This window comes from Lytechinus variegatus, chromosome 18, assembly GCF_018143015.1.
Source record: "Lytechinus variegatus isolate NC3 chromosome 18, Lvar_3.0, whole genome shotgun sequence".
Lineage (NCBI taxonomy): Eukaryota > Metazoa > Echinodermata > Echinoidea > Temnopleuroida > Toxopneustidae > Lytechinus > Lytechinus variegatus.
In genome coordinates, this window is record NC_054757.1 from 14,189,860 (window position 1) to 14,213,122 (window position 23,263).

Here is a 23,263-nt window from a genome sequence, read left to right on the forward strand (position 1 = left end):
AATCTCGATCATTTCAGTCCGTTGTTAGTCATATATTCATATCTATGAACCTTTAATTGTAAGAAATGTAGATATATACAAACATATATACAAATAAACACAATAGATATTATCTTTGCTAATTCTGGCAACTGCCACCCTCTAGCTTTGATATGACTAGGATTGTTACTTAAAGATCGGTCTATACCCACTTCGTGTATTTTCAGATGGTCTTATCCCACAATGTCTCATTGTAATTTGTCTATAATATATCTACTAACCATTTGATCTAATTGGCATTTAGCCCGTCAATTATTTTTTTAATTTCCAGTTAAGCAATACACACTTTGTCTAAAATTAACTTTGTCTCACACCATTTAGTCTATAAGGTTTGATGAACTGTTCATGAACAAAATTTCCATGTGACATGCAAAATACGAAGTGAAAATTGGACCATCTGGCAAGAAGATGAAATGAGAATTAGAATACGTGGGTATTAGACCAAGTGTAGAATAGAGGTATTCTGAAGTCAGGTTTAACTTAGACCATGGTCTAACTCTGTGCTAAAATTGTGGGAAGCCAAAAGTGTTATATTTTTTTATTAAGTTGTATGTTTCTTATGTTTACTGTGCTCTTTCCTGATTCATCGATGGTGAAGACAATCATCTATTTATACTTCCTAGACAATTACAACTGTATGAATGATTTGAGAGCCAAATGAGCTGAAATATGATGTCTCTACCCTTAGTGATTTATGTAACAATTGGCTATCCATACTTAAACCACAACTTTAAACCTGAGTTTAATTCAAACCCGACTTCAGAATACGGGCCAATGGGTTTGGTGCATTTGGTATTAGACTTTCTGAGAAGTAGACCAACTGCTTATAGACCAAGCAGGATATAAACCACAATTTCTCCTGAAGTCAATTGCTCTCATTAATCTTCTTTTGACATATTGCTTGATTCGTACGGTATTAGCGAATTTTGCTTCCACTACACACAACGGATTCAAGAACATAGATAATGTAATGTATTGTCGAATGCCCTTCAGGACAAAACACAACCAATATGTCTTAGTATAAAAGTAGTGAATCAAAATAGCAGTTTTGTTCTGGACTATAGACAAATAATATATTTGCAATTTCCCGTCGGCTCCAAAACTAACTGAGGACAAAACTGCTGTTCTTGTTCACCAATTTTCGACAAAGACCTCCAATTATTGTGTTCTTGAATCTGTACCCATCAGTTTCGAGAAGTCCCTGATAATAGTTTTCACTGATCTATTGACTTGAAGAGGAGTATACTTCACAGTGGAGATTATGTTGCTCCTCTGACCATCTTCAATCTCTCAGTCTGATGACTTCCCAATCAATGGCAGCAGTTTCAACGCTTCTGAAAGGGGTTTTGATCTGGTAGACCAGTCTTTTTTTCTTTCCTACAATAGCTACAATATATAAACGTTCCTTTATGCTCCTAAAGAGTCAGTTTTCCTTGATGCATGCAACTAGATGCTAGGTCCAGAGACCAGCAATGTGAGTGACATTTTCAGGCAGATGAACTGTTACTAGGGGTGCTCACCTGAGCCCGGTTACACAAAGCGTAGTAATGATCATAGAACAATTTTTTTATGACTGACTGCAATAACCACAAGTTACAATCATACATGAAAAAAAGTGTGAGATCAATTGTAAGCTTTGGGTGACAGACTCCTGGTGTTGTGTAAAATGCCTGTGATGTTGGCAGAAGAAAGAGATTTGGGAAACTGTGGAAGAGCATATGATGCAGTAGTTTATAAAGCCTATTGGGTGGGAGTTGTCATGTCTGTTTCGTGTCTGCCACACAAAGCACAATGTCAGTGATTGGAACTTTTCCTTTCTCAGGGTTTTCTTTCACTACGAGGACGGTCTTCATGCCATAGCGCACAGCTTGATAATGTCTGAAATTTCCCTTGTGCTTAATCAGATCCCAGATGAGCCACGAGTGCGAAGGATTGGTCTTCATGGAAGACATTGCCTCTACCACTAGAACTTCACTGGAGTGTTTCCGCTCACAATGATCTTTAACTCCTCTATAAATCGGTTTTTCACAGTAGAGACAATACATTTGGCTTTTCTTTGCTTTCACTGACTCAAACAATTTGCAGGGAATCAGAGCTGACTGTGTAGATGTGGTAGAAGGTCCGAGTTCTTTCAATCTCTCTGATGATCTTCTATTCTTTGGCGGTCTCCTTTTTGTTTCTGAAAGTGATCTTGACCTTGAGATTCCATCTCTGTTTGTTTTCTGCAAAGGTACGATAGAACCTCTGACCCTCCGAATTCTCTTGGGAGAAGTCTCTTGACCTGATACTTTGCATTCATAGTCTTTCACTGACTCTGATGATTTACAGGGAATCCTACTTGACTGTGTTGAACTTTTGAGTGCTTTGATTCTCTCCGACGATCTGATACATGTATTCTTTGGTGGCTTCCCTTTTGTTCCTGGAAGGGATCTTGACCTTGCGGGTCCATCACTGGTTGTGTTCTTGCACTTACGTTTATGCTCCTGCAGCGAGGCTGCCTTGACATATGCAAAACAATATTCACAAGGTACAAATTCATCGATAGGAATTTTATCTCCTTTGGCACGCGTTTTTTTCACGATAAGATCGGGCTTTATACCATTGTGAACAGCTTGATTGTGAAGGAAATTCCCCCTCTTCCTAATCTGTTCCCATATGTATGCAGCGTGTAAAGGGTTGGTAATCTTGGAAGATATTGCTTCTGCAACAAGAAGTTCATCACAGTGTTTCCTTTCACAGTGCCGTTTGATATAACGTTGCTTCTCTTCGCAGTATAGACAATAATTTAATCGGCCAGAGGGTTCTACAAAAGGAGTATCATTGGTTGCAAGCTCATTATAAATCTTGGCTGGAAGGTGATCAGTCTTGGCTTGAAGGTCATTCTTGGATGAGGCAGTGTGATGACTGGATGGACTGATATCTCCATTGTCTGATGCCAATGAAACTGTTGTTTGGCTTGAATTGGCTTCAAGAGGAGTTGGTGGTTGATTGGAGTGGTCCATGGAAAGAGCATGACCAACCTTGGCTGGAGGGTGACTATCAGTCATTGTTGAAGTTGTGAGATTGGATGGACTGATATCTCCATTATCTGATGCCAATGAAACTGTTGTTTGGCTTGAATTGGCTTGATCTTCAAGAAGAGTTGGTGGTTGGTTGGAGTGGTCCATGGATAAAGCATGACCAATCTTGGCTGGAGGGTGACTATCAGTCATTGTTGAAGTTGTGAGATTGGATGGAATGATATCTTGATCCGATGCCAATGAAACTGTAGCATTTGCTTCATCTTCAGGAGAAGAAGGTTGGTAGGTGTCCATGAATAAAGTATGACTACCATTGGCTGAAAGATGACTATCAGTTGTGGCTGATAGAGTTTTAGTCATAGCTGAGGATGTGTGATGATTGCATGGAATGACTATTTGATAGTCCAATGCCAATGAAACAGTTGTTTGGCTTGAATTCGCTTGATCTTCACTAGTAGATAGATGGTTAGAAGATTCCCCAACTGATGATGTCTAGGAAAAAGGAATAATAAAACAAATAATGCATTTATTAATTTGGTCAAAGAAAAACAAGACTTCAGTTGAGTTGCCCTGCAATAGAAACACAAAACAAGCATATCGACAATAAAAAATTGGTGCAGTATGCAGATAAATGAGGCAACATCAGACACTTTTGTTACAGGACTTTACAAGATTCTTTTCAATATTATCATAGGTGACAATATACCTTATAAGATAATCTTTGTTTTAAATCAGATTACAATAATCATTTTTCATGTGCTTTTGTCATGGGAAAGGTTGATTGTCCATCATCATTTCTGATGGCAGACATCTCATCACATCTACTCTCAACTGGTCAACCACTCATGGCTGCCAGTTAGGTATTATCCACTCATCTTAACTTATTTATCTACTCTCTTCTGTTCATCAACTCAATGCTGCCAGGACTTATAGACTCATCTCATGTAGACTTCACTGCTCAACCACTCATTGCTGCCAGCTAGGTCTTATCAACTCATCTACTCTCAACTGGTCAGTCACTCATGGCTGCCAGTTAGGTATTATCCACTCATCTTAACTTATTTATCTACTCTCTTCTGTTCATCAACTCAATGCTGCCAGGACTTATAGACTCATCTCATGTAGACTTCACTGCTCAACCACTCATTGCTGCCAGCTAGGTCTTATCAACTCATCTACTCTCAACTGGTCAGTCACTCATGGCTGCCAGCTAGGTACATGTATTAGCCACTCATCTTATCTACTATCTGCTCATCAACTCAATGCTGCCAGGACTTCTTGACTCGTCTCAACTCATCTCATGTATACTCCATTGCTCAACCACTCATTGCTGCCAGCTAGGCCTTCTCAACTCATCTACTCTCAACTGGTCAGCCACTCATGGCTGCCAGCTAGGTATTATCCATTCATCTACTCTCCTTTGCTCATCGACTCAATGCTGCCAGGACTTCTTGACTCATCTCATGTATACTCCATTGCTCACCCCCTCATTGCTGCCAGGCCATCTCAACCATCTAATTTCCACAGACTGGATCTACTCATCACACCAAGTCTTCTACACTCATCTTATCTTCTGTTCATAGTCATCACTTTTAACAGGAAGTTCTCCTCGACAAAATTTAATTTGAATATAAAGACAAAAATTAAATGAGCTCATTGCTGAAAATTTCATCTAAATTGGATATTAAATCAGATAGTAATGGCAATCAAATTTTGCATAATTTCATAAACAATTATTTGCACATCCTGGTCAGTTTGCAAAATGATAGAACCAATGACATCAAACAACGAAGCATGTTTCTATTTTGCGAAAAATAAGCAAAATTTTAATATGTCATAACTTTATTTTCACTCAATATTGACAAAATTTTCGGCATGTCTATTTGATTTTTTCCTTTTATTCAAATCAACTTGTTTTTGAGGTGGCATTTACCTAAACGACTTACCCTTATCTCCTGAAAGATACATGTACCTTTCACTCTCACCTATCTCTTTCTCACCATTCTATTTCCATCTCTATTACTTCAGGACTAATATGGTGAACCATATTTGAAATATCAAACATTTTTGAAATATCAAAGATATAATCCAGGGTCCCAGAACACAAAGCTAAGAGATTAATCATACACTTGATTTTCACAATTAATTGTACATTGTTGTCCATGCAAACAATGTTATGATTGCTAAGCCTCGTGTTACAGACCCCAGGAGGCCGTTTCATAAAGCTGTTCGTAAGTTAAGAGCGACTTTAAGAACGACTGGTGATCCTTTCATACTCGCTAAACCGTCGCCAATGAATATACCATATACTACAAGAAAAGATCACCAGTCGTTCTGAATGTCGCTCTTAACTTACGAATAGCTTTATGAAACACCCACCAGGTCTGTTTACATTTTAAATTGTTTCCAATGTAACATAAGGTAAAATTACTTGGTTTTTTTTTAGGTTACTTAACTCATTCCCTTGATTTACCAAGTCCTGACCCAACTTAGAAGTCATTCTCATGATTCACAAATAGTTTCCTTGACTTACCAACTCATTCCCTCAACTTATAAGTAGCCCCCTTGACTCATTCAATTCACTTACTAACTTGTTCCCTTAACTTACTATCTCATTCTCTCGAGTTAAACCCAATTCTCTCAATTTATAGGTCGAGGTAACAAGTATAGGGAATGGGTTGGTTAGTCAAGGTAACAAGATAAGATGGTAGGTATAGAGAATGAGTTGGTAAGTTGAGGTAATTAAGAGAGTAAGTAAAGAGAATGAGTTGGCAAGTTGAAGTAACAAGATAGTAAGTATAGGGAATGAGTTGGTAAGTTGAGGTAATAAGATAGTAGGTATAGAGAATGAGTTGGTAAGTTGAGGTAATTAAGAGAGTAAGTAAAGAGAATGAGTTGGCAAGTTGAAGTAACAAGATAGTAAGTATAGGGAATGAGTTGTTAAGTTGAGGCAATAAGATAGTATGTACTGGGAATTAGTTGGTAAGTTGACATTAAGTATAGGGAACCAGTTAGTAAATTGAGGTAACAAGATTGTATTTATGGGGAACCAGTGATCGGAAGCTCAGTTTTGTGATAGGAGCCCGTTCACAACATGTCATGTATTTGAAATGCCAAAATAAACAGTGAAATACACCCAACGAGGATTCAAAACAAAATAAGAAGTCATAATTCATACATGTCTGTATCCATTTAAAAAATTTATTTAGAAAAAGCCATGGAAATATGTGACATAAAATATGTTATCTTGTAAGAGAATTATATCAATATGCAGACAATTTATATTTTTTTCTTCAAGATTTCCAAGAGGTTATTTCACATACAACTAAGATTGATTTCATGTCATGCTGATCACTCAAACGTTTGATGATGCTTGAGGATAATTCACATCATTAACTCTTTACTAAGCCTTTAGAAGGGCTTTCATCTTTCACCCTTCAGCTCTGATCTGCTCACTTCCACTTCAGGGCCATGCCTTACAAAGAGTTACGATTTATCTGATCAATCGTAACTCTTTGCTAAAGCAGGAATGATTGTTATGCTTGACTTCTTACCTCCTTCTGTGTTTTCTTTTTCCCTTCACTGATGACCATGAATCACCACAAGGATGAATATCCTTGGCACACCTTCTCATGACTATGGATATTTTGTTTAGAATAAAAGCCTTGACACATTCCACAAATGGTCAGTTCAGAAGTTTTCTTTCTTCTCTCCCTTTCATACGCTGTTTCTCTTTCTCTTTAATCGTGTTGGACAGGAAAATGCCTTCTGTTCTAAAAAGGGAGAATGCTTTGGCCTGCTCCTTTTTGGGCAGCTTAAGAGCTTCTTTCACCCTTTCCTCATTTTTATGTACTGCACGTATATGCCTCTTAAGTGTAGCTCCACATCGCTTACAACAAAATGGACACATTCTGTTTGGTTTCTTGTAGACAACATTCTTTTGGTTTGAACTGATCTGTGCAGGCCCTGGTGTGTCGGACTCCGTATCATCCGAGAGATCTATTACTTCTGGCATTTCCACCTTATTTGGATGTTCCAGAGCCATTTTAGGAGACCCAAGAGAAACAGATCTACTAGAAAAGTGCTTGATGGATTGTGGTTCGAATGGATTATTTGAAGTAAAAGGAGCTGTAATTTCTGAAATTGGCATCCGATGAACAATATTATCATTTGATGATTGACAAGAACCTTCATACGATTCGGATCCAACAGAATGATACTGAATTGATCCTGGTGCGAGTGTCTCTTGGGAAATAGAGGGATCTATCAGTTCTGACATTTCCACCATGACTGGATGTCCATGTGGCATTTCAGGAGAACCTGATGAAGCAAATCTCTTAGAACAGTGCTTCCAAGACATTGATCTGGCCAAGTCATTTGAAGATGAAGGAACTGGATCTACAGCTCCAATAGAATACTGTTGAATGGGACCTGTTCCACTTGACTGGTTGGAAGTAGAAGGAATCATCAGTTCTTGCATTGTCAGCCTTTGTGGAACGTCATCTCTTGACAATACAGGTAAACTTGACAGCGATCCCGTCAAGCAGAAAGGCGATAGGGATGATTCTTCATGTGGCGCATCTTCATTCGTTGCCTTCTTTGATGTGGGAATCTGTAAATGATATGGGTCAAAGGAAAGATCAATAAGTGCCTGATGAAAAATATATAAAAAAGATCATAACACGTATCATGATCACGAGAGGCATCACATCAAATTTACCACACGCACAAGCTGTAGAACAAGTCGTCCGATATTGGAAGTGTGTAATACTATCAGTCCCAGACCTTGTAACAAAATCAAGGTAGTATTCAGTTAACAACTTGGAGGGCAGGAAGATCAACAATCTTCGTCTTTCAAACAGCCAGGGGAAACTAACAAAGCTTGAAAATAAAAAAGAGTTTCTGAATCTGGAATTCTTACCTGTCTTTTAGTTTTCCTGTACTCAAACCTGTTGCTCAAGGTTGATAGTCCTTTGCAGTACTTCTTATGTATTCGAAGAGTTTGTTTTGAATAAAAGCCTTGGCAGATTCCACAAATGGTAAGTTTGGCAGATTTCCTTGCTCTCCTCAACCTTCTATAGGCTGGATGTTTTTCTTTCACTTTATCTGTTTTTGAAAGTAAAATGCCTTCTTTTCTAAAAATTGAAAATGCTATGGCCTGCTCCTTCCTTGGAAGCTTAAGAGCTTCTTTCACCCTTTCCTCATTTTTATGTACTGCACGTATATGCCTTTTAAGTGTAGCTCCACATCGCTTACAACAAAATGGACACATTCTGTTTGGTTTCTTGTAGACAACTTTCGTTTGGTTTGAACTGATCTGTGCAGGCCCCAGTGTATTGGAATCTTTACCATCAGTAAGCTCTATTATTTCTGGCATTTCCACTTTATCTGGATGTTCTACAGTCATTTCTGGAGATCTTTGAAAAACAGATCCACTAGAGAAGCATTTGATAGACACTGCTCTGACTGAATCACTTGAAGCAGAAGGACCTGATGGTTCTGATATTTGCACCTTACAAAGATCATCAAATAATTTTGAAGATCCTAGATATGGTCCGGATCCAACAGAATAGCAATTAATGGATTGTTGTTCGACTGAATTGTTTGAAGTAGAAGTATCTGTCAGGTCAGGAATCATCATCCTACAAAGAACATCATCATTTGATGAATTAGAAGATTCTGGATGTGATACAGATCCACCAGACTGTTGTTGAAATGGTCCTGATGCAAGTGACCTTTGGGAAATCAAGGGAACAGTTGGTCCCGGCATTCTTAGCTTTTTTAGCACAACAGATAAAGATTTAGAAGATCCCAGTGGTGATACTAATCCACTTGATTGGTCAGCTGAGAAAGCCGCTTTATCCATGAATATGTCTTCCATGTTCCTTGCCTGGCTTGAGGTATGAATCTGTTGATGACAAGTGGGAGAAAAAAAGACCTATGAGGTATCCTGTTAATGGTTTTGAATATAAAGAAAAAGGACCATGATAAACACAACCATGCTGGAATAACATGGTGCGTTCACAGTGTGGAACACTATGTGAAATCATCTCTATCAGAGCTGCTAACCTGAACAAGAACATTTCAGTATTTTTAACTTATCTTCTGAAAAGTGTTTTCATTACTGTGTAGCATCCAGTATAAATAGTTTTCTGAATTGTCATTTAAGACACAAAGCTGAAAATCAGTATTTTGGCGAGAAAATCAGTATTTTCAAAGAAATACCATAGGACAACACATAAAACTGGAACTTGAGAAATCAGTATTTTGCATGAAACCATCAGTATTCTCATTTTTCAGTACTAAATACTGAAAATCTGTACTACTTGGCAGCTCTGCTCTATATATTTCAGCGATACAGTGTTAAATCACATCTTCATAGAATTCACAACGTGAACATACTGTAAACGCTCACTGTAGAGGTTTCTACAGTGTGGATCATATCCGCACATACTTCAATTGGTTAGCGCACTATGATACTGTGTTTTTTTTTCAGCAGGATAATTAAAACTCTCCAAAGCAATTCATTGGTGTAGGAGCAGTCTTAACTTCGTGACATGAAATTGTCACATAGTTTCTCATAAATCTCATTCTTTTGAAGGTCTTTCTGATGAATCTAATGCTTACACACCAAGTAATATAATCTTTTGTAGAATAATGGAAACATAAGACTCTGATCTCTATCAAGTGAACAAATCATCTATAATCAATACTGGACTCATCTTGTAGTTCTACGCACTTGTCAAAATTGCATATTTCTCTCAAAGGTGCAAGAGAAAACGTATTGAAGTGGTCTGTGTTTCAATAAATTTGAATAAAAGAACACTATATGGTGATCGATTGATTAGAGATTTCAAATTATCAATGCAACTGCATGTCTGTGATGAACCCCAAGGATCCGTTTAAGGTCAACTCTTGTTCCATGTTTGAATTGTTGAAAACGATACCTGTGACATTACTTTCCAACAATCTGTAACGTGTTATTTAATCCATAAATAGTGCCACCAAACAAAATGGTTTTATTTTTTCCACACATCTTAGGAAAGACATCCCTCGATAATATTCATCTCTCTATCATAACTCACACACTCCCCATTACATCACACATGAATGTTTCTGGGAAATAAAAGTTGTCCAAACTCACCCCATTGTGCAAGTCAAACAAACTCAGAGCTGATTTTCAAGGTTATATATTTTCTTTCATTATCTCAACCATCAATATTACAACAGGAGGATGGCAAAATAAAAAAAAGACAATGAAAAACTTGATCTCAGCTCTCTCGTATTTTTTAATGACAAATATTCAAATGTGAATAGAATGATGTACATCATCAAGGTTTGAAGTGTATACTACAAACATGTTGCTCATACTTCCCGATACTTAAAGGTCAAGTCCACCTCAGAAAAATGTTGATTTGAATCAATAGACAAAAATTCGACAAGCACAATGCTGAAAATTTCATCAAAATGTAAAATGTAAAACAAGAAAGTTATGACATTTCAAAGTTTCGCTTATTTTTAACAAAATAGGTATATGAACGAGCCAGATACATCCAAATGAGAGAGTCGATGATGTCACTCACTCACTATTTCTTTTGTTTTTAATTGTTTGAATTATACAATATTTCAATTTTTACGAATTTGACGATTAGGACCTCCTTGCCTGAAGCACAAAATGTTAAAATAATGGAATTCCACGTGTTCAGGGAGGAATGAAACTTCATTTCACATGACAATGACGAGAAAATAAAAATACTTCATATTTCATATAATAAAATACAAAAGAAATAGTGAGTGAGTGATGTCATCAACTCTCTCATTAGGATGTAACTGGCTCGTTCATATAACTATTTTGTTGAAAATAAGCGAAACTTTAAAATGCCATAACTTTCTTATTTTACATCCGATTTTGATGAAATTTTCAGTGTTATGCTTGTTGAATTTTTCTCTTTTTATTCAAATCAAGTTTTTGTTGGGGTGGACTTGTCCTTTAAACCACTGCAAGTTCATGTGCATCTGGGATAGTACATACAATAAAAGGCTCTTCTGCCAAAGAAGGTCAAACTACTACCCAAAATTTATTAAATACAATATGCAATATGCCCGATCAGGGTAGCCGTGCTAAAGCAGGGCTCAGAAATATTTGTATTAAAGCGCCATGAAATACCTACCTCCGACCCCCTATATGTAGGACCTTCATGAAATTTTCTGTCTCTGATTTCTTGTTCTTTTTACAGTCTGTAACGTTCTCAAAGGACCATGACTTGGTCAGTTGATAAAGTAATGTAAGACTTGATAAAAATGGGGTCGGACATACTAAAAGGTTGATCATTTTAAGGCATTTGCAATCAGTAAAATATGAAATATGATCTTTTGACCCCTAGATGACTGTTGACCTTATTGTCCTAATGAAAACATATGTGACAATACCAAGGGTCATTTGTTCAAGTGTAAAAACATCTGATGCAGAAAGAAATGAAAGTTTAAAAAAATTGAAAATAAAGGATGGACATGGCCTCATATCATTTGACCCATAGATGACCTCCAGAACACACATGTTGTATTACTCGAGCAAGGTGCTACATAAGCACTTGCCCGATTGCCCAGAACAAGTAAATGTTAGAATAGGGCAAGTGTTTTGAAGTAAAGACCAAAACAACTTGCCCGAATTGGGCAAGCAAAATTCTCACAGTAGAATGACCAAAATTCTGGTCGATATGATATTGACGCTAATTTTAGTCATGGCAGGCAAGATAAAAACAGATCAGTTCATGTCAAAGGAGAGAAAAAGGTAAATGGTTTATGAAACCACAAAACTTTTTTTGAAGAGGTAAAGCTTTTTTTCAAGGATTTTTGGGGGCAAGTGAAATAGATTTCTTGGCAAGTATATTCCAACTATTAAAAAATTGACTTGCCGGTCATGGCAAGTGCTTCTAAAAAGTTATGTAGCATCCTGCCCAAGGGTCATTTGTACCAAGTGTGATCATAATTGATGCTGAAATAAGTATGAGAGCAAGTTAAACAAAATTTGACCTTTTGACCCTGACATGACCTTTGCCCCTGACATGACCTTTGCCCCCATCATCCTCAACAATATACACATGACATTACCCAAACTGGGTGACATGAATAGTATCTGATGCCTTTGGTTGGTCACAACAATCACTCTGAACGAACTTCCAAGCAGAGATGACTCACCTGTGCCCGTATTACAAAGAGTTACAACTGATCTGATCAAACTCAACTGAATGGAAATCCATCCATGTCATAATTTTTTCTACCAGAAAATTGCAGTGCCCTTTGTAGATAAAGACCACACCAAATTTTCAAGGAAATGATGAATGTATATGTCACATCTAGAAAACATTTTGCACAAACGTGCATTTTGAGGTTGGCTTTCCATAATTGTGATCGAGCAGATCAATCATAACTCTTTGTAAGACAGGGCTCTGGGGAGCGTTTCATGAAAGGATTTTATCTGACAAGTCCTGTTTTATCAGACGATTACCATAGCAACAGTACCTCTCAGCCAATCAGAATCGGGGAAAGTTGTCAGATCTGACAACTTGTCGGACATAAATGTTGATGAAACCCTTCCCTGGTCTGCAAGATGTATGAAAATTTCTCAGATAGCCTCATACCAGTAGGCTTAAACCCAATCGGTCTTATTCCCCCTTTGTCTACTTATTACATTTTACCTTGTCAAATGATTCATACAGAGTTCATCAAAACTAAATGGTGTTCGGGCAAGTGGACATTAGACAAAATGGATAAAGCCAATACAGTCACATTTGCTCTACGGCGGCCATACAGCGAGTCAAAAACGGCCCTTTTATTCATTTTCATTCAAACCACATATATGTAGCTATTACAAACAATGTTAAAAAGGCTGTTTTTGACTCGCCATACAGTCGCCGTAGAGCAAATGTGACTAAAGTATTAACTTGACACTTGACAAATGATAAATAGGCACAATGGCAATTAGACCAATGGTTAGTAGTGCTGGAGAAATGGAACCCCAGAGGGATAAAAATAGAGAAAATCAAATGAATAGTGCGTTTTAAAAGTTTAGCCATTCACGACTGAAGTCTCATTTTCCAAGGTAATTAAAGTACAGAAGAGAACAAGAAAGAAAATATAAACAACATAATGGCCTGAATTCACAAAGGTGGGTTTGAAAACCCACTGTTGAGTCCATGGTTTATGCAGATTTCCTGTATAATTACGATTAGATACGCTATTTCATTTATGAGTCCACTCTTCAAACAGTGGACTCATAAATAAAATACCTAACCATGGTAACAGGCGTCAATTTGGCGCACTGTGACAAAAGTGCGCATCAGCATTGGACATTTGTTTACACATGCACCAGATACGCGCTAAATTAAGCGTAATTTATACAGGAAAACTGCATAAACCATGGACTCAACCGTGGGTTTTCAAAATCACCTTTGTGAATTTGGGCCAATAGCAATAAGGACTACCTTGTTTCATTCTCCTAGAGATCTCTCCAACACAATCATTAATCTATGTTTGCTTTCGGAATGATTTTCTATCAAGGAAAACTTCTGTTCAGGGCAGATTGGAGGATCATGTCTGTTCCTTTGCTTGGCAGATGGTTCAATAATGCTTGAATGCCTTTTTATGGGGACTCTGGAGAAATGGAAACAAAATGTTGAAACATCATAAGAAAAATCAAACTATGTAGGCAGATAAACAGTAATGTTTTAAGATTTGTGAATGACCAAAATTTTCTCAAAAGAAATAACCACCAAGATTACCATATGATAATTATTTTATTCGATTTGAAATAAATGCATGTGAGTGAACAGCACATTTTGAACCGTTACTGACTAATCAAGAAACTAATGCTACTGCCAATAGCCAACTACCCCAACCCAACTTAATGTAAGTCAACCAACATGTTTCTTCATAATGTAACATAAGCTGCTCCTTAAAGGGGAAAGTCCTCCCCAATAAAGTGAGAAAAAATCAAACAAGCATTATGCTGAAAATGTCTCACTGTACCTCGTTCTGTACATCTGAATAGGTAACTAAATTGAGCGCACACTTTAAATGCTATCTATTAATATTACTGTTATTATTTATAATACACATTGTTCATTAAACTCTGTGCTATTCATGGTTTGTGAAGATCTCCAAAATGATGAATGTGAGTAAAAAAAAAATTGGGGGATTTAATGCATGAAACGCTAAGAAAATGCACAAATGCATGGAAGTCCTAGGTTTACGAAAGACTTCGTCCAAATGGCACTGATTTGAATACTAGTCAATGGCTCTGTGAAAATATCTGACTTTTCATTAAATAAATATATTATGTGACTGATGTGTTGGCTCAGATGGTAGAGGTTAAAAGTTCAAGCCCTGGCCACATCAGACCGAAGGACATAAAGAGATGAGAGTTGCCGCTACCGTGTTTGGCATTCAATGATTTAAAGTCTAGAGCTTCGTCCATCTGATGCTGCACAGTGGCTACCAAGCCCACAATCAAATGTGCGTAAAGAATTTTCAGAGAACTTATATTTCAGATTTCATTTCAAACAGTAAAATATTTTCTTTTGTTTTTTATTAATTTCAAATAAAACGAAACAATATTTACTATTGTTTCATTTTAAGTTTCGTGATTCATAATCATTCACGCAAAATGATCAAAATTTACAACTAGATGTAGAACAAACTATGCTAAATTTTACTTTCATGGGGTATTATCTTCTTCAGAGTTCATAATAGCCAGGGCACCGTAGAAGTTTTCATAGGGCTGAATTCTACAAGTGATTGCACTTATTACCAAAAATTATGGGACCCAGGTTATTTTTAAAAAACAATTTCCTGTAAAGTTCATCTTCTCCATTTGTGCCATTAATGCACAATGTACAAATAAGTCCTAGGGAAACTTGTATAGTGCATGTTTAAACAATGTATGCAGTGGTGCTCAGAAGTAATTGGAGCTCACAAGAAAAGGAACACAATTAAAAGTGTAAAGTTCTGCCTTGTGAAGTTAGGTGAGAAAATATTAGATTCAATTAAGTTTGCTTCTCTGGGCTTGCTGAAAATGTTAGTGTTGCTGTCTACATTCAACACTCTGCATAGAGGAGTGCATTTTTTGGTGGTGTTCACCAAGTTTTTTTTAGCACAACTGTGCATTTCCTTCAGCAAGGAATTCATCCACAGTGTGCTTGACCGAGGTGAGGTAAATGGGTACCGGCAGGAAGTAATTCCTCAAAAAGCTGTGTGCACCTGAATAGGTAGCATAGCTTAGCCGGGTAATAATAATAGCAGGGCCCGCTGGGAGAAGAGTTTTCGGAACTAAAGTGGCTACCCTGGTTAAATATACCGTTATTATCATTATTACATGAATATACATAAATCGTGAACATACCTGAATAGAGCATTGTGGTCCTTGTACATTTTTTTTTTCAAGAGCCCCTGCTAGAAGGTTGAGCAATGTACCTAATACTGGGATGCAATTCCTGATGCATTTTAATCTTCATCCTCACTGTCAAAGCTAAAGGAATGATTCCTCCCAAACCTGTAGTTCTAGGTGCGCAGAGCATTGACCCTTTTTTTCCTTTAGATCTGCAAAATAATCAGACAGTGATGCATTTTTGTAAAAACAAAACACAAAACAATTTGCAGTTCCATTACAGTACAGTGTGGTTATATTTCTTGATGAAGGAAAACATTCCACAGCTGAGATTCAAACCAACGACCGTCTGATTGAAAGTCAGAACCACTGGACCATGGCATCCTGTTCTTTTATACCCTGACCACATTACTAGTAAATTCAAATAATAATAATAATCCGCTTTTATATAGCGCTTAATCCATCGGAACGACGTTTCTAAGCGCTTTACAGATATATTATTACCCCGGTCATCGGATTCAATCAGTCATTCCCGCACACAATGTGTGCACATCCTCCACTCCCTGGGGAGTATTCCAGTCAGTCGCCTGTGAGACGCACACAATACTGGACAAGCTACAATGACTTTCACATCCTACCGGGTACCCATTTAGCACCTGGGTCGAGAGTGGCAAAGTGTGGATTAACGCCTTGCCAAAGGACGCCAGACCGCGGTGGGATTCGAACACACGACCCTCTGTTTACAAGGCGAGAGTCAGAACCACTACACCACGGCTCCTCCACAAATTCATGAAGGGTTTCCGATATAGGAAATACTATCTAGTACAAGACACTACTTCCTTTAATAAAAGAAAATATAAAAATTATGATGATTTACCATGAATACTAAAATTACTTAATGACACCCTCTCAATTCATATTACAAAAAAAAAGATCTACAAATGAGAAATACAATAATAATGTACAAAACCCTAACAGTTATATATCGTGTTAATTAATAAATAAAATGATCTTATAATAAAACAATCAAATATAATGTATTACTTGTAGTATCTTTTCTTCAATATGTTCATCTAATCTAAGTGTGATTGTAAAAAGCACTGGTTATAACCTTTTATAGTTGTTTGTATCTCTTCTTTGCCCATCCCATGAACTGTTAATAGATGGTTTGATAAACTTGTATAATTTTTGCCTTCACAGATGGGACAATCACTGCGGCGGCGCCTTCTCATCTTTCCACTCATGATACTGCTTTGTCTCTGTATTGGAACTCTGCAGAAAAAAACACAGTCTTCTCTTTACACTACATCATTTGATAACAAAAACTAGATGGAACTTGAATTTCTGATACTCAAAGACCAGGGATGAAGTCAAGGCCAGTACTTCAGAAAATTGAAATAATAATACGTTGAATCTATATGGCGCTTTTAACAAGTGTTTCTAAGCGATTAACAAAGGAATAACATAAAATCATAATACAAATCAGAAAATATTTAATATAATTTCAAATCGTAACAAGAATTAAGTCAAGTAAAGGTAAGAATAGAAACCGACCACAATCACAAACAATTACAATTAATACTTAATAAATTAGGACAGGAAGAGATATGTTTTGAGGAGAGATTTGAAGGATTCAAGAGAGGTGGACTGACAGGTATGTAAAGGAAGACTATTCCAAAGAGTGGAAATAGCAAAAGGTGTAAATTGGTTGATATCATCAGATATAACATGCAGGAAATCTTTATAGGACTTTTATATTATTTGATTTGTCTTGCTATTTACAATTTCTTTGTATACATATTTTTCTAGTTTTAAATATGCATGACTTTTAATCATGATATTTTAAAAGTGTAAATGTTAATTTATATATATTTTAATACACGCAACTTTGCTGATTTAATTTTGACAAGGATAGTTTTACAATGTTATAATTTCAATCAATTTCAATCTTTTTTTTAAATTGTCAAAAATGATTTTTTTTTTGGCCTTATTTGTTGATTATTTGTCTAGCACTAGAATTGTGATATGTGTAATCTTTTAATAATATACATGTACACTTTTACTTTGTAAATATGATGAGTCTTTGGACTTTGGTCATGTACCATTTCACAATAAAAACAGAATTGAATCAAATTGAAATTAAGTTCTCAAAACTGCCTAATTTGTGAGTCTTTGACTCTGAGAACTCATTTTGTATTCCTTCATTTCAACAGTCCATCAGATATTGCACCGGTGACCGGCAGCATCAATCTGCCAATGGTGAATTGGCTACTGTCTCTTCTGCCCTAAATAAAGATAAATGGAAGTATAATTACTTGGCCCGTGCAGCAAGGAGATATTTCTTTCGCTCTTGTCCGTCAAGTTTGTGTTTTCTTTGCAGATGCTTGGACATGTCTTCGATCTTTTCAGAACAGATCGGGCAATCCCTCGTATTGCGGAATCCCTTACCTGTGATGAATATTGTGAAAGGAAACTATCATCAGGGTTCCTAGCTTTTCAAGAAAACATAATTCGCTGATTTTTCCCTGATTGAAGCTAAAAATTCCATAATTATTTAAACCCATTCCCAGTTTTGCATGTCGTCTAAGTTGTTGCAGTGAATTACATGTATTTTCAGTTTAAAATCATAATTTCAAACTAAATAGTATCACCATAACCAGTCATTCAATGGAAGTTGTTTGATAAGCAACAAAATATTACAGAGTCTGACTGACTACCTTGTTTTTTACTTTTGGGCTGATCAAATTTCCCTGATTTTCCCCTCATTTGAGGCATTTTTCCGATTTGAGGTATTTTTACATCAAATTCCCTGGTTTTTCCACCGACTAAAAAAAAGTAAAATAATTTTCCCTGATGGGCTGGGAACCCTGATCATGTACTTTTTAAAGAAAGGCTCAGGAATACGGATGAAATTAATAAATGAATGAGTGTGCCTCACAAAACTTCTAAATGGGGGTCTACAGAACTGACCACAATGTGCAAAATACAGGGTCTATATAGTTTATGATTTAATGGGCATGGTGTAAAAGAGGGTGTTGGGAACTGAATATGCACATGCTATTTATCCCAATACAAGTGCAAACTAAATTTCTGTAGTCAGCCCTCATACTTGATTTATATTCTTTGGCTGCAGTCGATCCCTCGTTTTGAAAAGGATGCACCTGGATGAGCATATTTATGTTTGAATAATAAAATAGAGTAAAATTCAGAGAGCAAGATGCTGAAAACTTTATCAAAATCGGATAATAACAAAGTTATTGGATTTTAAAGTTTAGCAAAATATTTTGTAAAAACAATTTAGGCATGTCGTCCTGAATATTCATCCCCACATTCCTTTTTATGTTATTACATGAAATCATGATCGTTTCATTTTTTCATACATGTGTGAATAATGTGTCTCCATTTAAGAACAAGTGGAGATATGACATCATCAGCCCACCTAATGAATACTCATGAAGACATACCTAGAACTGATTTACAGGAGTAATGCAAATCTTCAAAATTCAATAACTTCGTTATCTGTTATCCGATTTTGATGAAATTTTCTGCATTTTGCTCTGTGAATGTTACTCTATTTAATATCTTCAGCATATCTTCAGTAAAATATACTTACTGCCTGTCTTGTGTGTTTTAATTCTTTCCCTTTTGGTGCCGCTTGTCACCCCTTGGTTTTCATCATCAATTTCTTGTTCTGCTATTTCCTCCTTTTGTTGCTCCTCCACTTCATCAGCTTTCTCTAGGTGTGTCTCTCCTCTTTCTTCTTCTCTGCCATCCTCCTTCCCATCTCCAATAGTTTTATTATCTCTCTCTACTTGACTATCTTCCATTGCTTGAATATCTCTCTCTACTTGACTATCTTCCATTGCTTGACTATCCTTTTTCGCTTGACTACCTGTCTCTACTTGACTATCTTCCGTTGCTTGATTATCTTCCACTGCTTGACTATCTTCCTTTGCTTCACTACCTGTCTCTACTTGACTATCTTCCAATGATTGGCTATCCTTTTTTGCTTGATTAACTCTCTGTACTTGACTATACATGTATTCCATTGCTTGACCATCTTTCTTGACTTGACTAACTTCTTTTACTTGAAGTTTTTCTCCTTGATTATTTTTCTCTGCTTGACTAAACTCTGTTGCTCGACTATCTTCCTTCATTTGAATATCTTTCTCTGCTTGACTACATTTCTTTGCATGACTATCTTTCTTGGCTTGACTACTTTTCTTTGCTTGACTAACTTCCTTCATTCGACTTAATTTCTGTGCTTTCATATTGGCTGTATAGATAGGAAAAAAAAGTGTTAGACAAATTTGATCCTCTGTCGAATAGCAGTCTTACAACGCACAAAATCTTGATGAATATGTATACAGTAATTATTTAAGGTCATAAATATACATGTATAGATGTGTGTCAAGAATGTAATTCACCAACCCTTAACAGCCCACTGCCATTTCCAGTTGACATTATAATCAAGAATAACTAAGAGAATTAATTTTTTTAATGTAGAAAAACTAACATGTTCAGTTTTCCTTTAACGCTGAATCAGAGAATAGAACAATCAAATATAATGTATTACATGTAGTATCTTTTTTTCAATATGTTCATCTAATCTAAGTGTGATTGTAAAAAGCACTGGTTATAACCTTTTATAGTTGTTTGTATCTCTTCTTTGCCCATCCCATGAACTGCTAATAGATGGTTTGATAAGCTTGTATAATTTTTGCCTTCACAGATGGGGCAATCACTGCGGCGGCGCCTTCTCATCTTTCCACTCATGATACTGCTTTGTCTCTGTATTGGAACTCTGCAGAAAAAAACACAGTCTTCTCTTTACGCTACATCATTTGATAACAAAAACTAGATGGAACTTGAATTTGTAATACTGAAAGACCAGGGATGAAGTCAAGGCCAGTACTTCAAAAAATTAAAATAACAATGTGTTTCTAAGCGATTAACAAAGGAATAACATAAAATCATAATACAAATCAGAGAACATATTTCATATCATAACAAGAATTAAGTCAAGTAAAGGTAAGAATAGACAAGTGGAATGTCTCTGGCGGTCTCACCTGCATCACGCGATTCAATACAGCAGCAGTGCTGACTTTGAAAACTACTATAACTCGCAAATAACTATACTATAACTCGCAAAAGATGTTCAGTGACACTTGGTTACTCTTATTTCCATGTCTTATGAACTAGACCAATACACTTACAGAGATATGATGGTAATTAAACAAATACCCCCCCCCCCCCGATGTGGCAAAAGTTCATTCACCTTTGACCTTGATCATGTGACCTGAAACTCTCACAGGATTTTAAGTGATACTTGATTACTATTACTTCCAAGTTTCATGAATCAGATCCATAAACTTTCAAAGTTATGATGGTAATTCAACAGATACCCCCAATTCGGCCAAATGTCATTGACCCTAAATGACCTTTGACCTTGGTCATGTGACATGAAACTCAGGCAGGATGTTCAGTAATACTTGATTAACCTTATGGCAAAGTTTCATGAACTAAGTCCATATACTTTCTAAGTTATGCCGTCATTTCAACAAGGCAAAGCAATTTTGTGTCTCGCCCACTTATGAAAATAACCAGAAATATCGTGATTTGCGAGGGCACGCAAGAGAATTATATCGAAACTTCATTGTGAAATGACTGGGATGGAATAACACTTGTCATAAGAGCCTTGCACATAAACTTTAACGTTGACCTCAAAATGACCTTTGACCTTACCATGTGACCTCCGACTTCAGCATAACATGCAGGTCCCCCAAGCCAATCCTCCATCCAAATTTGGTTGAAATACAACTTACGGTTGCGGAGTTAGGTGTCATGAGAGTCTTGCATGTAAACTTTAACATTGACCTGAAAATAACCTTTGCAATTACCATGTGACCTCAGACTGCAGCATAACATGCAGGTCTCCAAAGTCCATCTACCATCCAAGTTTGGTTGAAAAGCGACTTACGGTTGTAGAGTTATGTGTCATTACAGGTTTGTGACGGATGGACGACAGACGACATTTGGATCTCTACGTCTCGCCTTCACCTCTGGTGGGCAAGAAAAAAACTTAACCTTCGGTTAAGATTTGGTATTGACGCAGCCGCCGTCAGAAAAGCAGCGCCGATAGTCTCACTCTGATATGCAGGTGAGACAAAAACGACCATAATCACAAACAATTACAATAAATTGGGACAGGAAGAGATATGTTTTGAGGAGAGATTTGAAGGATTCAAGAGAGGTGGACTGACGGGTATGTAAAGGAAGACTATTCCAAAGACTGGAAATAGCAAAAGGTGTAAACTGGTTGACATCATCAGATGCAACATGCAGGCAATTACGTTCTCAAACTGCCTAATTTGTGAGTCTTTGACTCTGAGAACTCATTTTGTATTCCTTCATTTCAACGGTCAATCAGATATTGCACCAATGACCAGCAGCATCAATCTGCCAATGGTGAATTGGCTACTGTCTCTTCTGCCCTAAATAAAGATAAATGGAAGTATAATTACTTGGCCCGTGCAGCAAGAAGATATTTCTTTCGCTGTTGTCCGTCAAGTTTGTGTTTTCTTTGCAGATGCTTTGACATGTCTCCCACCTTTTCAGAACAGATTGGACAATCCCTTATATTGCGGAATCTCTTACCTATAGTTAAAATTGTATAAGAGATATTCATGGTGTCAATATGTCCATTTAGATAAAGGTTCACAACAAAATAATTATATTTGATTGAAAATTGGTAAGAATATCATCAATTAATTTAAACATAATACTAAAAGGCATTGAGCCCCTTTACTTTCTCACTTATAACATCTCATATCAAAATTTCAATAATAAATTTCTGATAGTACTTAAAGGTCAAGTCCACCTCAGAAAAACGTTGATTTGCATCAATAGAGAAAATCAAACAAAAACACTAAAAATGTCATCAAAATCGGATGAATAATAGGAAAGTTATGAATTTTTAAGTTTCGCTAATTAAAAAAAAAGTTGTTGTAGACTTGTCCTTTAAACTAAAGTTCAAGTGGATCAAAATGCCCAAGATGGATACAAATGAATGCAGAGAAATCAAACAAGAATAGTGCTGAAAATTTTATCAAGATCGGATGAAGAATAAGAAAGCTGTGCTTATTTTCAATTCATATAACAGTTTTAAATATGCACAACACGTTACAGTGGTACCCAAACAATAAGCTGGTGTCTCTCACTATTTCTTTTGATATGTCATTACATGAAATAAAAAATATCTCAATTTACATGTATGCACATAGGACAAAAGTAAGCATCTATATTGAATCAGAAAACATTGTAACAATGGTAAATTGGCAATCCCACATATTCAAAGAGTGACTACACCTTGTTTCACAATATTATCAGGAAAATGCTCATTCCTGAATTTTTGGGGTAATTCAAAATGAAAAAAAATCTTATTTGGTCTCCGAGCAGTTTACCCCAACCAGTAATACATTAACGAATATGTGATAATACTAAAGTGCTGTAAGAGAGTAAACTATAAAGCATAAAATTTTCTAACAACCTGACTTACTTTTGTTTTGGGTGTTACTTGTCACACTTTGGTTTCCTTCCTCAGTCTCCCATGGCATACTTTCCTCATAAACTTCATTATGGGGTACATACTGAAGAAGTTGTAACATGGCATTCCCGGTCTGTAAAAAATAAGATAATTTACATAGTATTACTAACATTCAAGAAAAGGTGACAGACCTTAAAAAGTAAGTGCTTTCAGCACAACTGTGTGTTGTGGTGTGCGTCTGTAATCCAAGGAATGTTGGGGAAGTTATCAATT

At 36.5% G+C, this 23,263-nt stretch overlaps 2 protein-coding genes across 6 annotated transcripts in view; both read right to left on the bottom strand.

Moving 5' to 3' along the window:
* Positions 1-723: 723 nt before the first annotated feature.
* Positions 724-6,701, bottom strand: LOC121431619. Its single transcript, XM_041629200.1, has 2 exons — positions 6,614-6,701; positions 724-3,551 (listed from the first exon to the last, which is right to left on the bottom strand). The coding sequence occupies exons 1-2, from the start codon at positions 6,650-6,652 to the stop codon at positions 1,797-1,799; spliced, it is 1,794 nt and encodes a 597-aa protein (XP_041485134.1). The 5' UTR covers positions 6,653-6,701; the 3' UTR covers positions 724-1,796.
* Positions 6,247-23,263, bottom strand: part of LOC121431617 (putative mediator of RNA polymerase II transcription subunit 26) — a 34,652-nt gene continuing 17,635 nt past the window's right edge. For 2 of the 5 annotated variants that reach the window (XM_041629196.1, XM_041629195.1), the window contains exons 5-6: positions 7,981-8,967; positions 6,247-7,671 (exon numbers count right to left, since the gene is read on the bottom strand). In XM_041629196.1, the coding sequence (XP_041485130.1) occupies positions 6,745-7,671; positions 7,981-8,967 (1,914 nt within the window). In that variant the 3' untranslated portion in view covers positions 6,247-6,744. Of the gene's footprint in view, positions 7,672-7,980; positions 8,968-13,543; positions 13,713-15,459; positions 15,657-16,555; positions 16,717-17,759; positions 17,893-19,057; positions 19,721-20,087; positions 20,249-21,968; positions 22,102-23,002; positions 23,124-23,263 lie in introns of those variants that run through there. The other 3 variants (XM_041629199.1, XM_041629198.1, XM_041629197.1) reach the window with 3 other exon arrangements.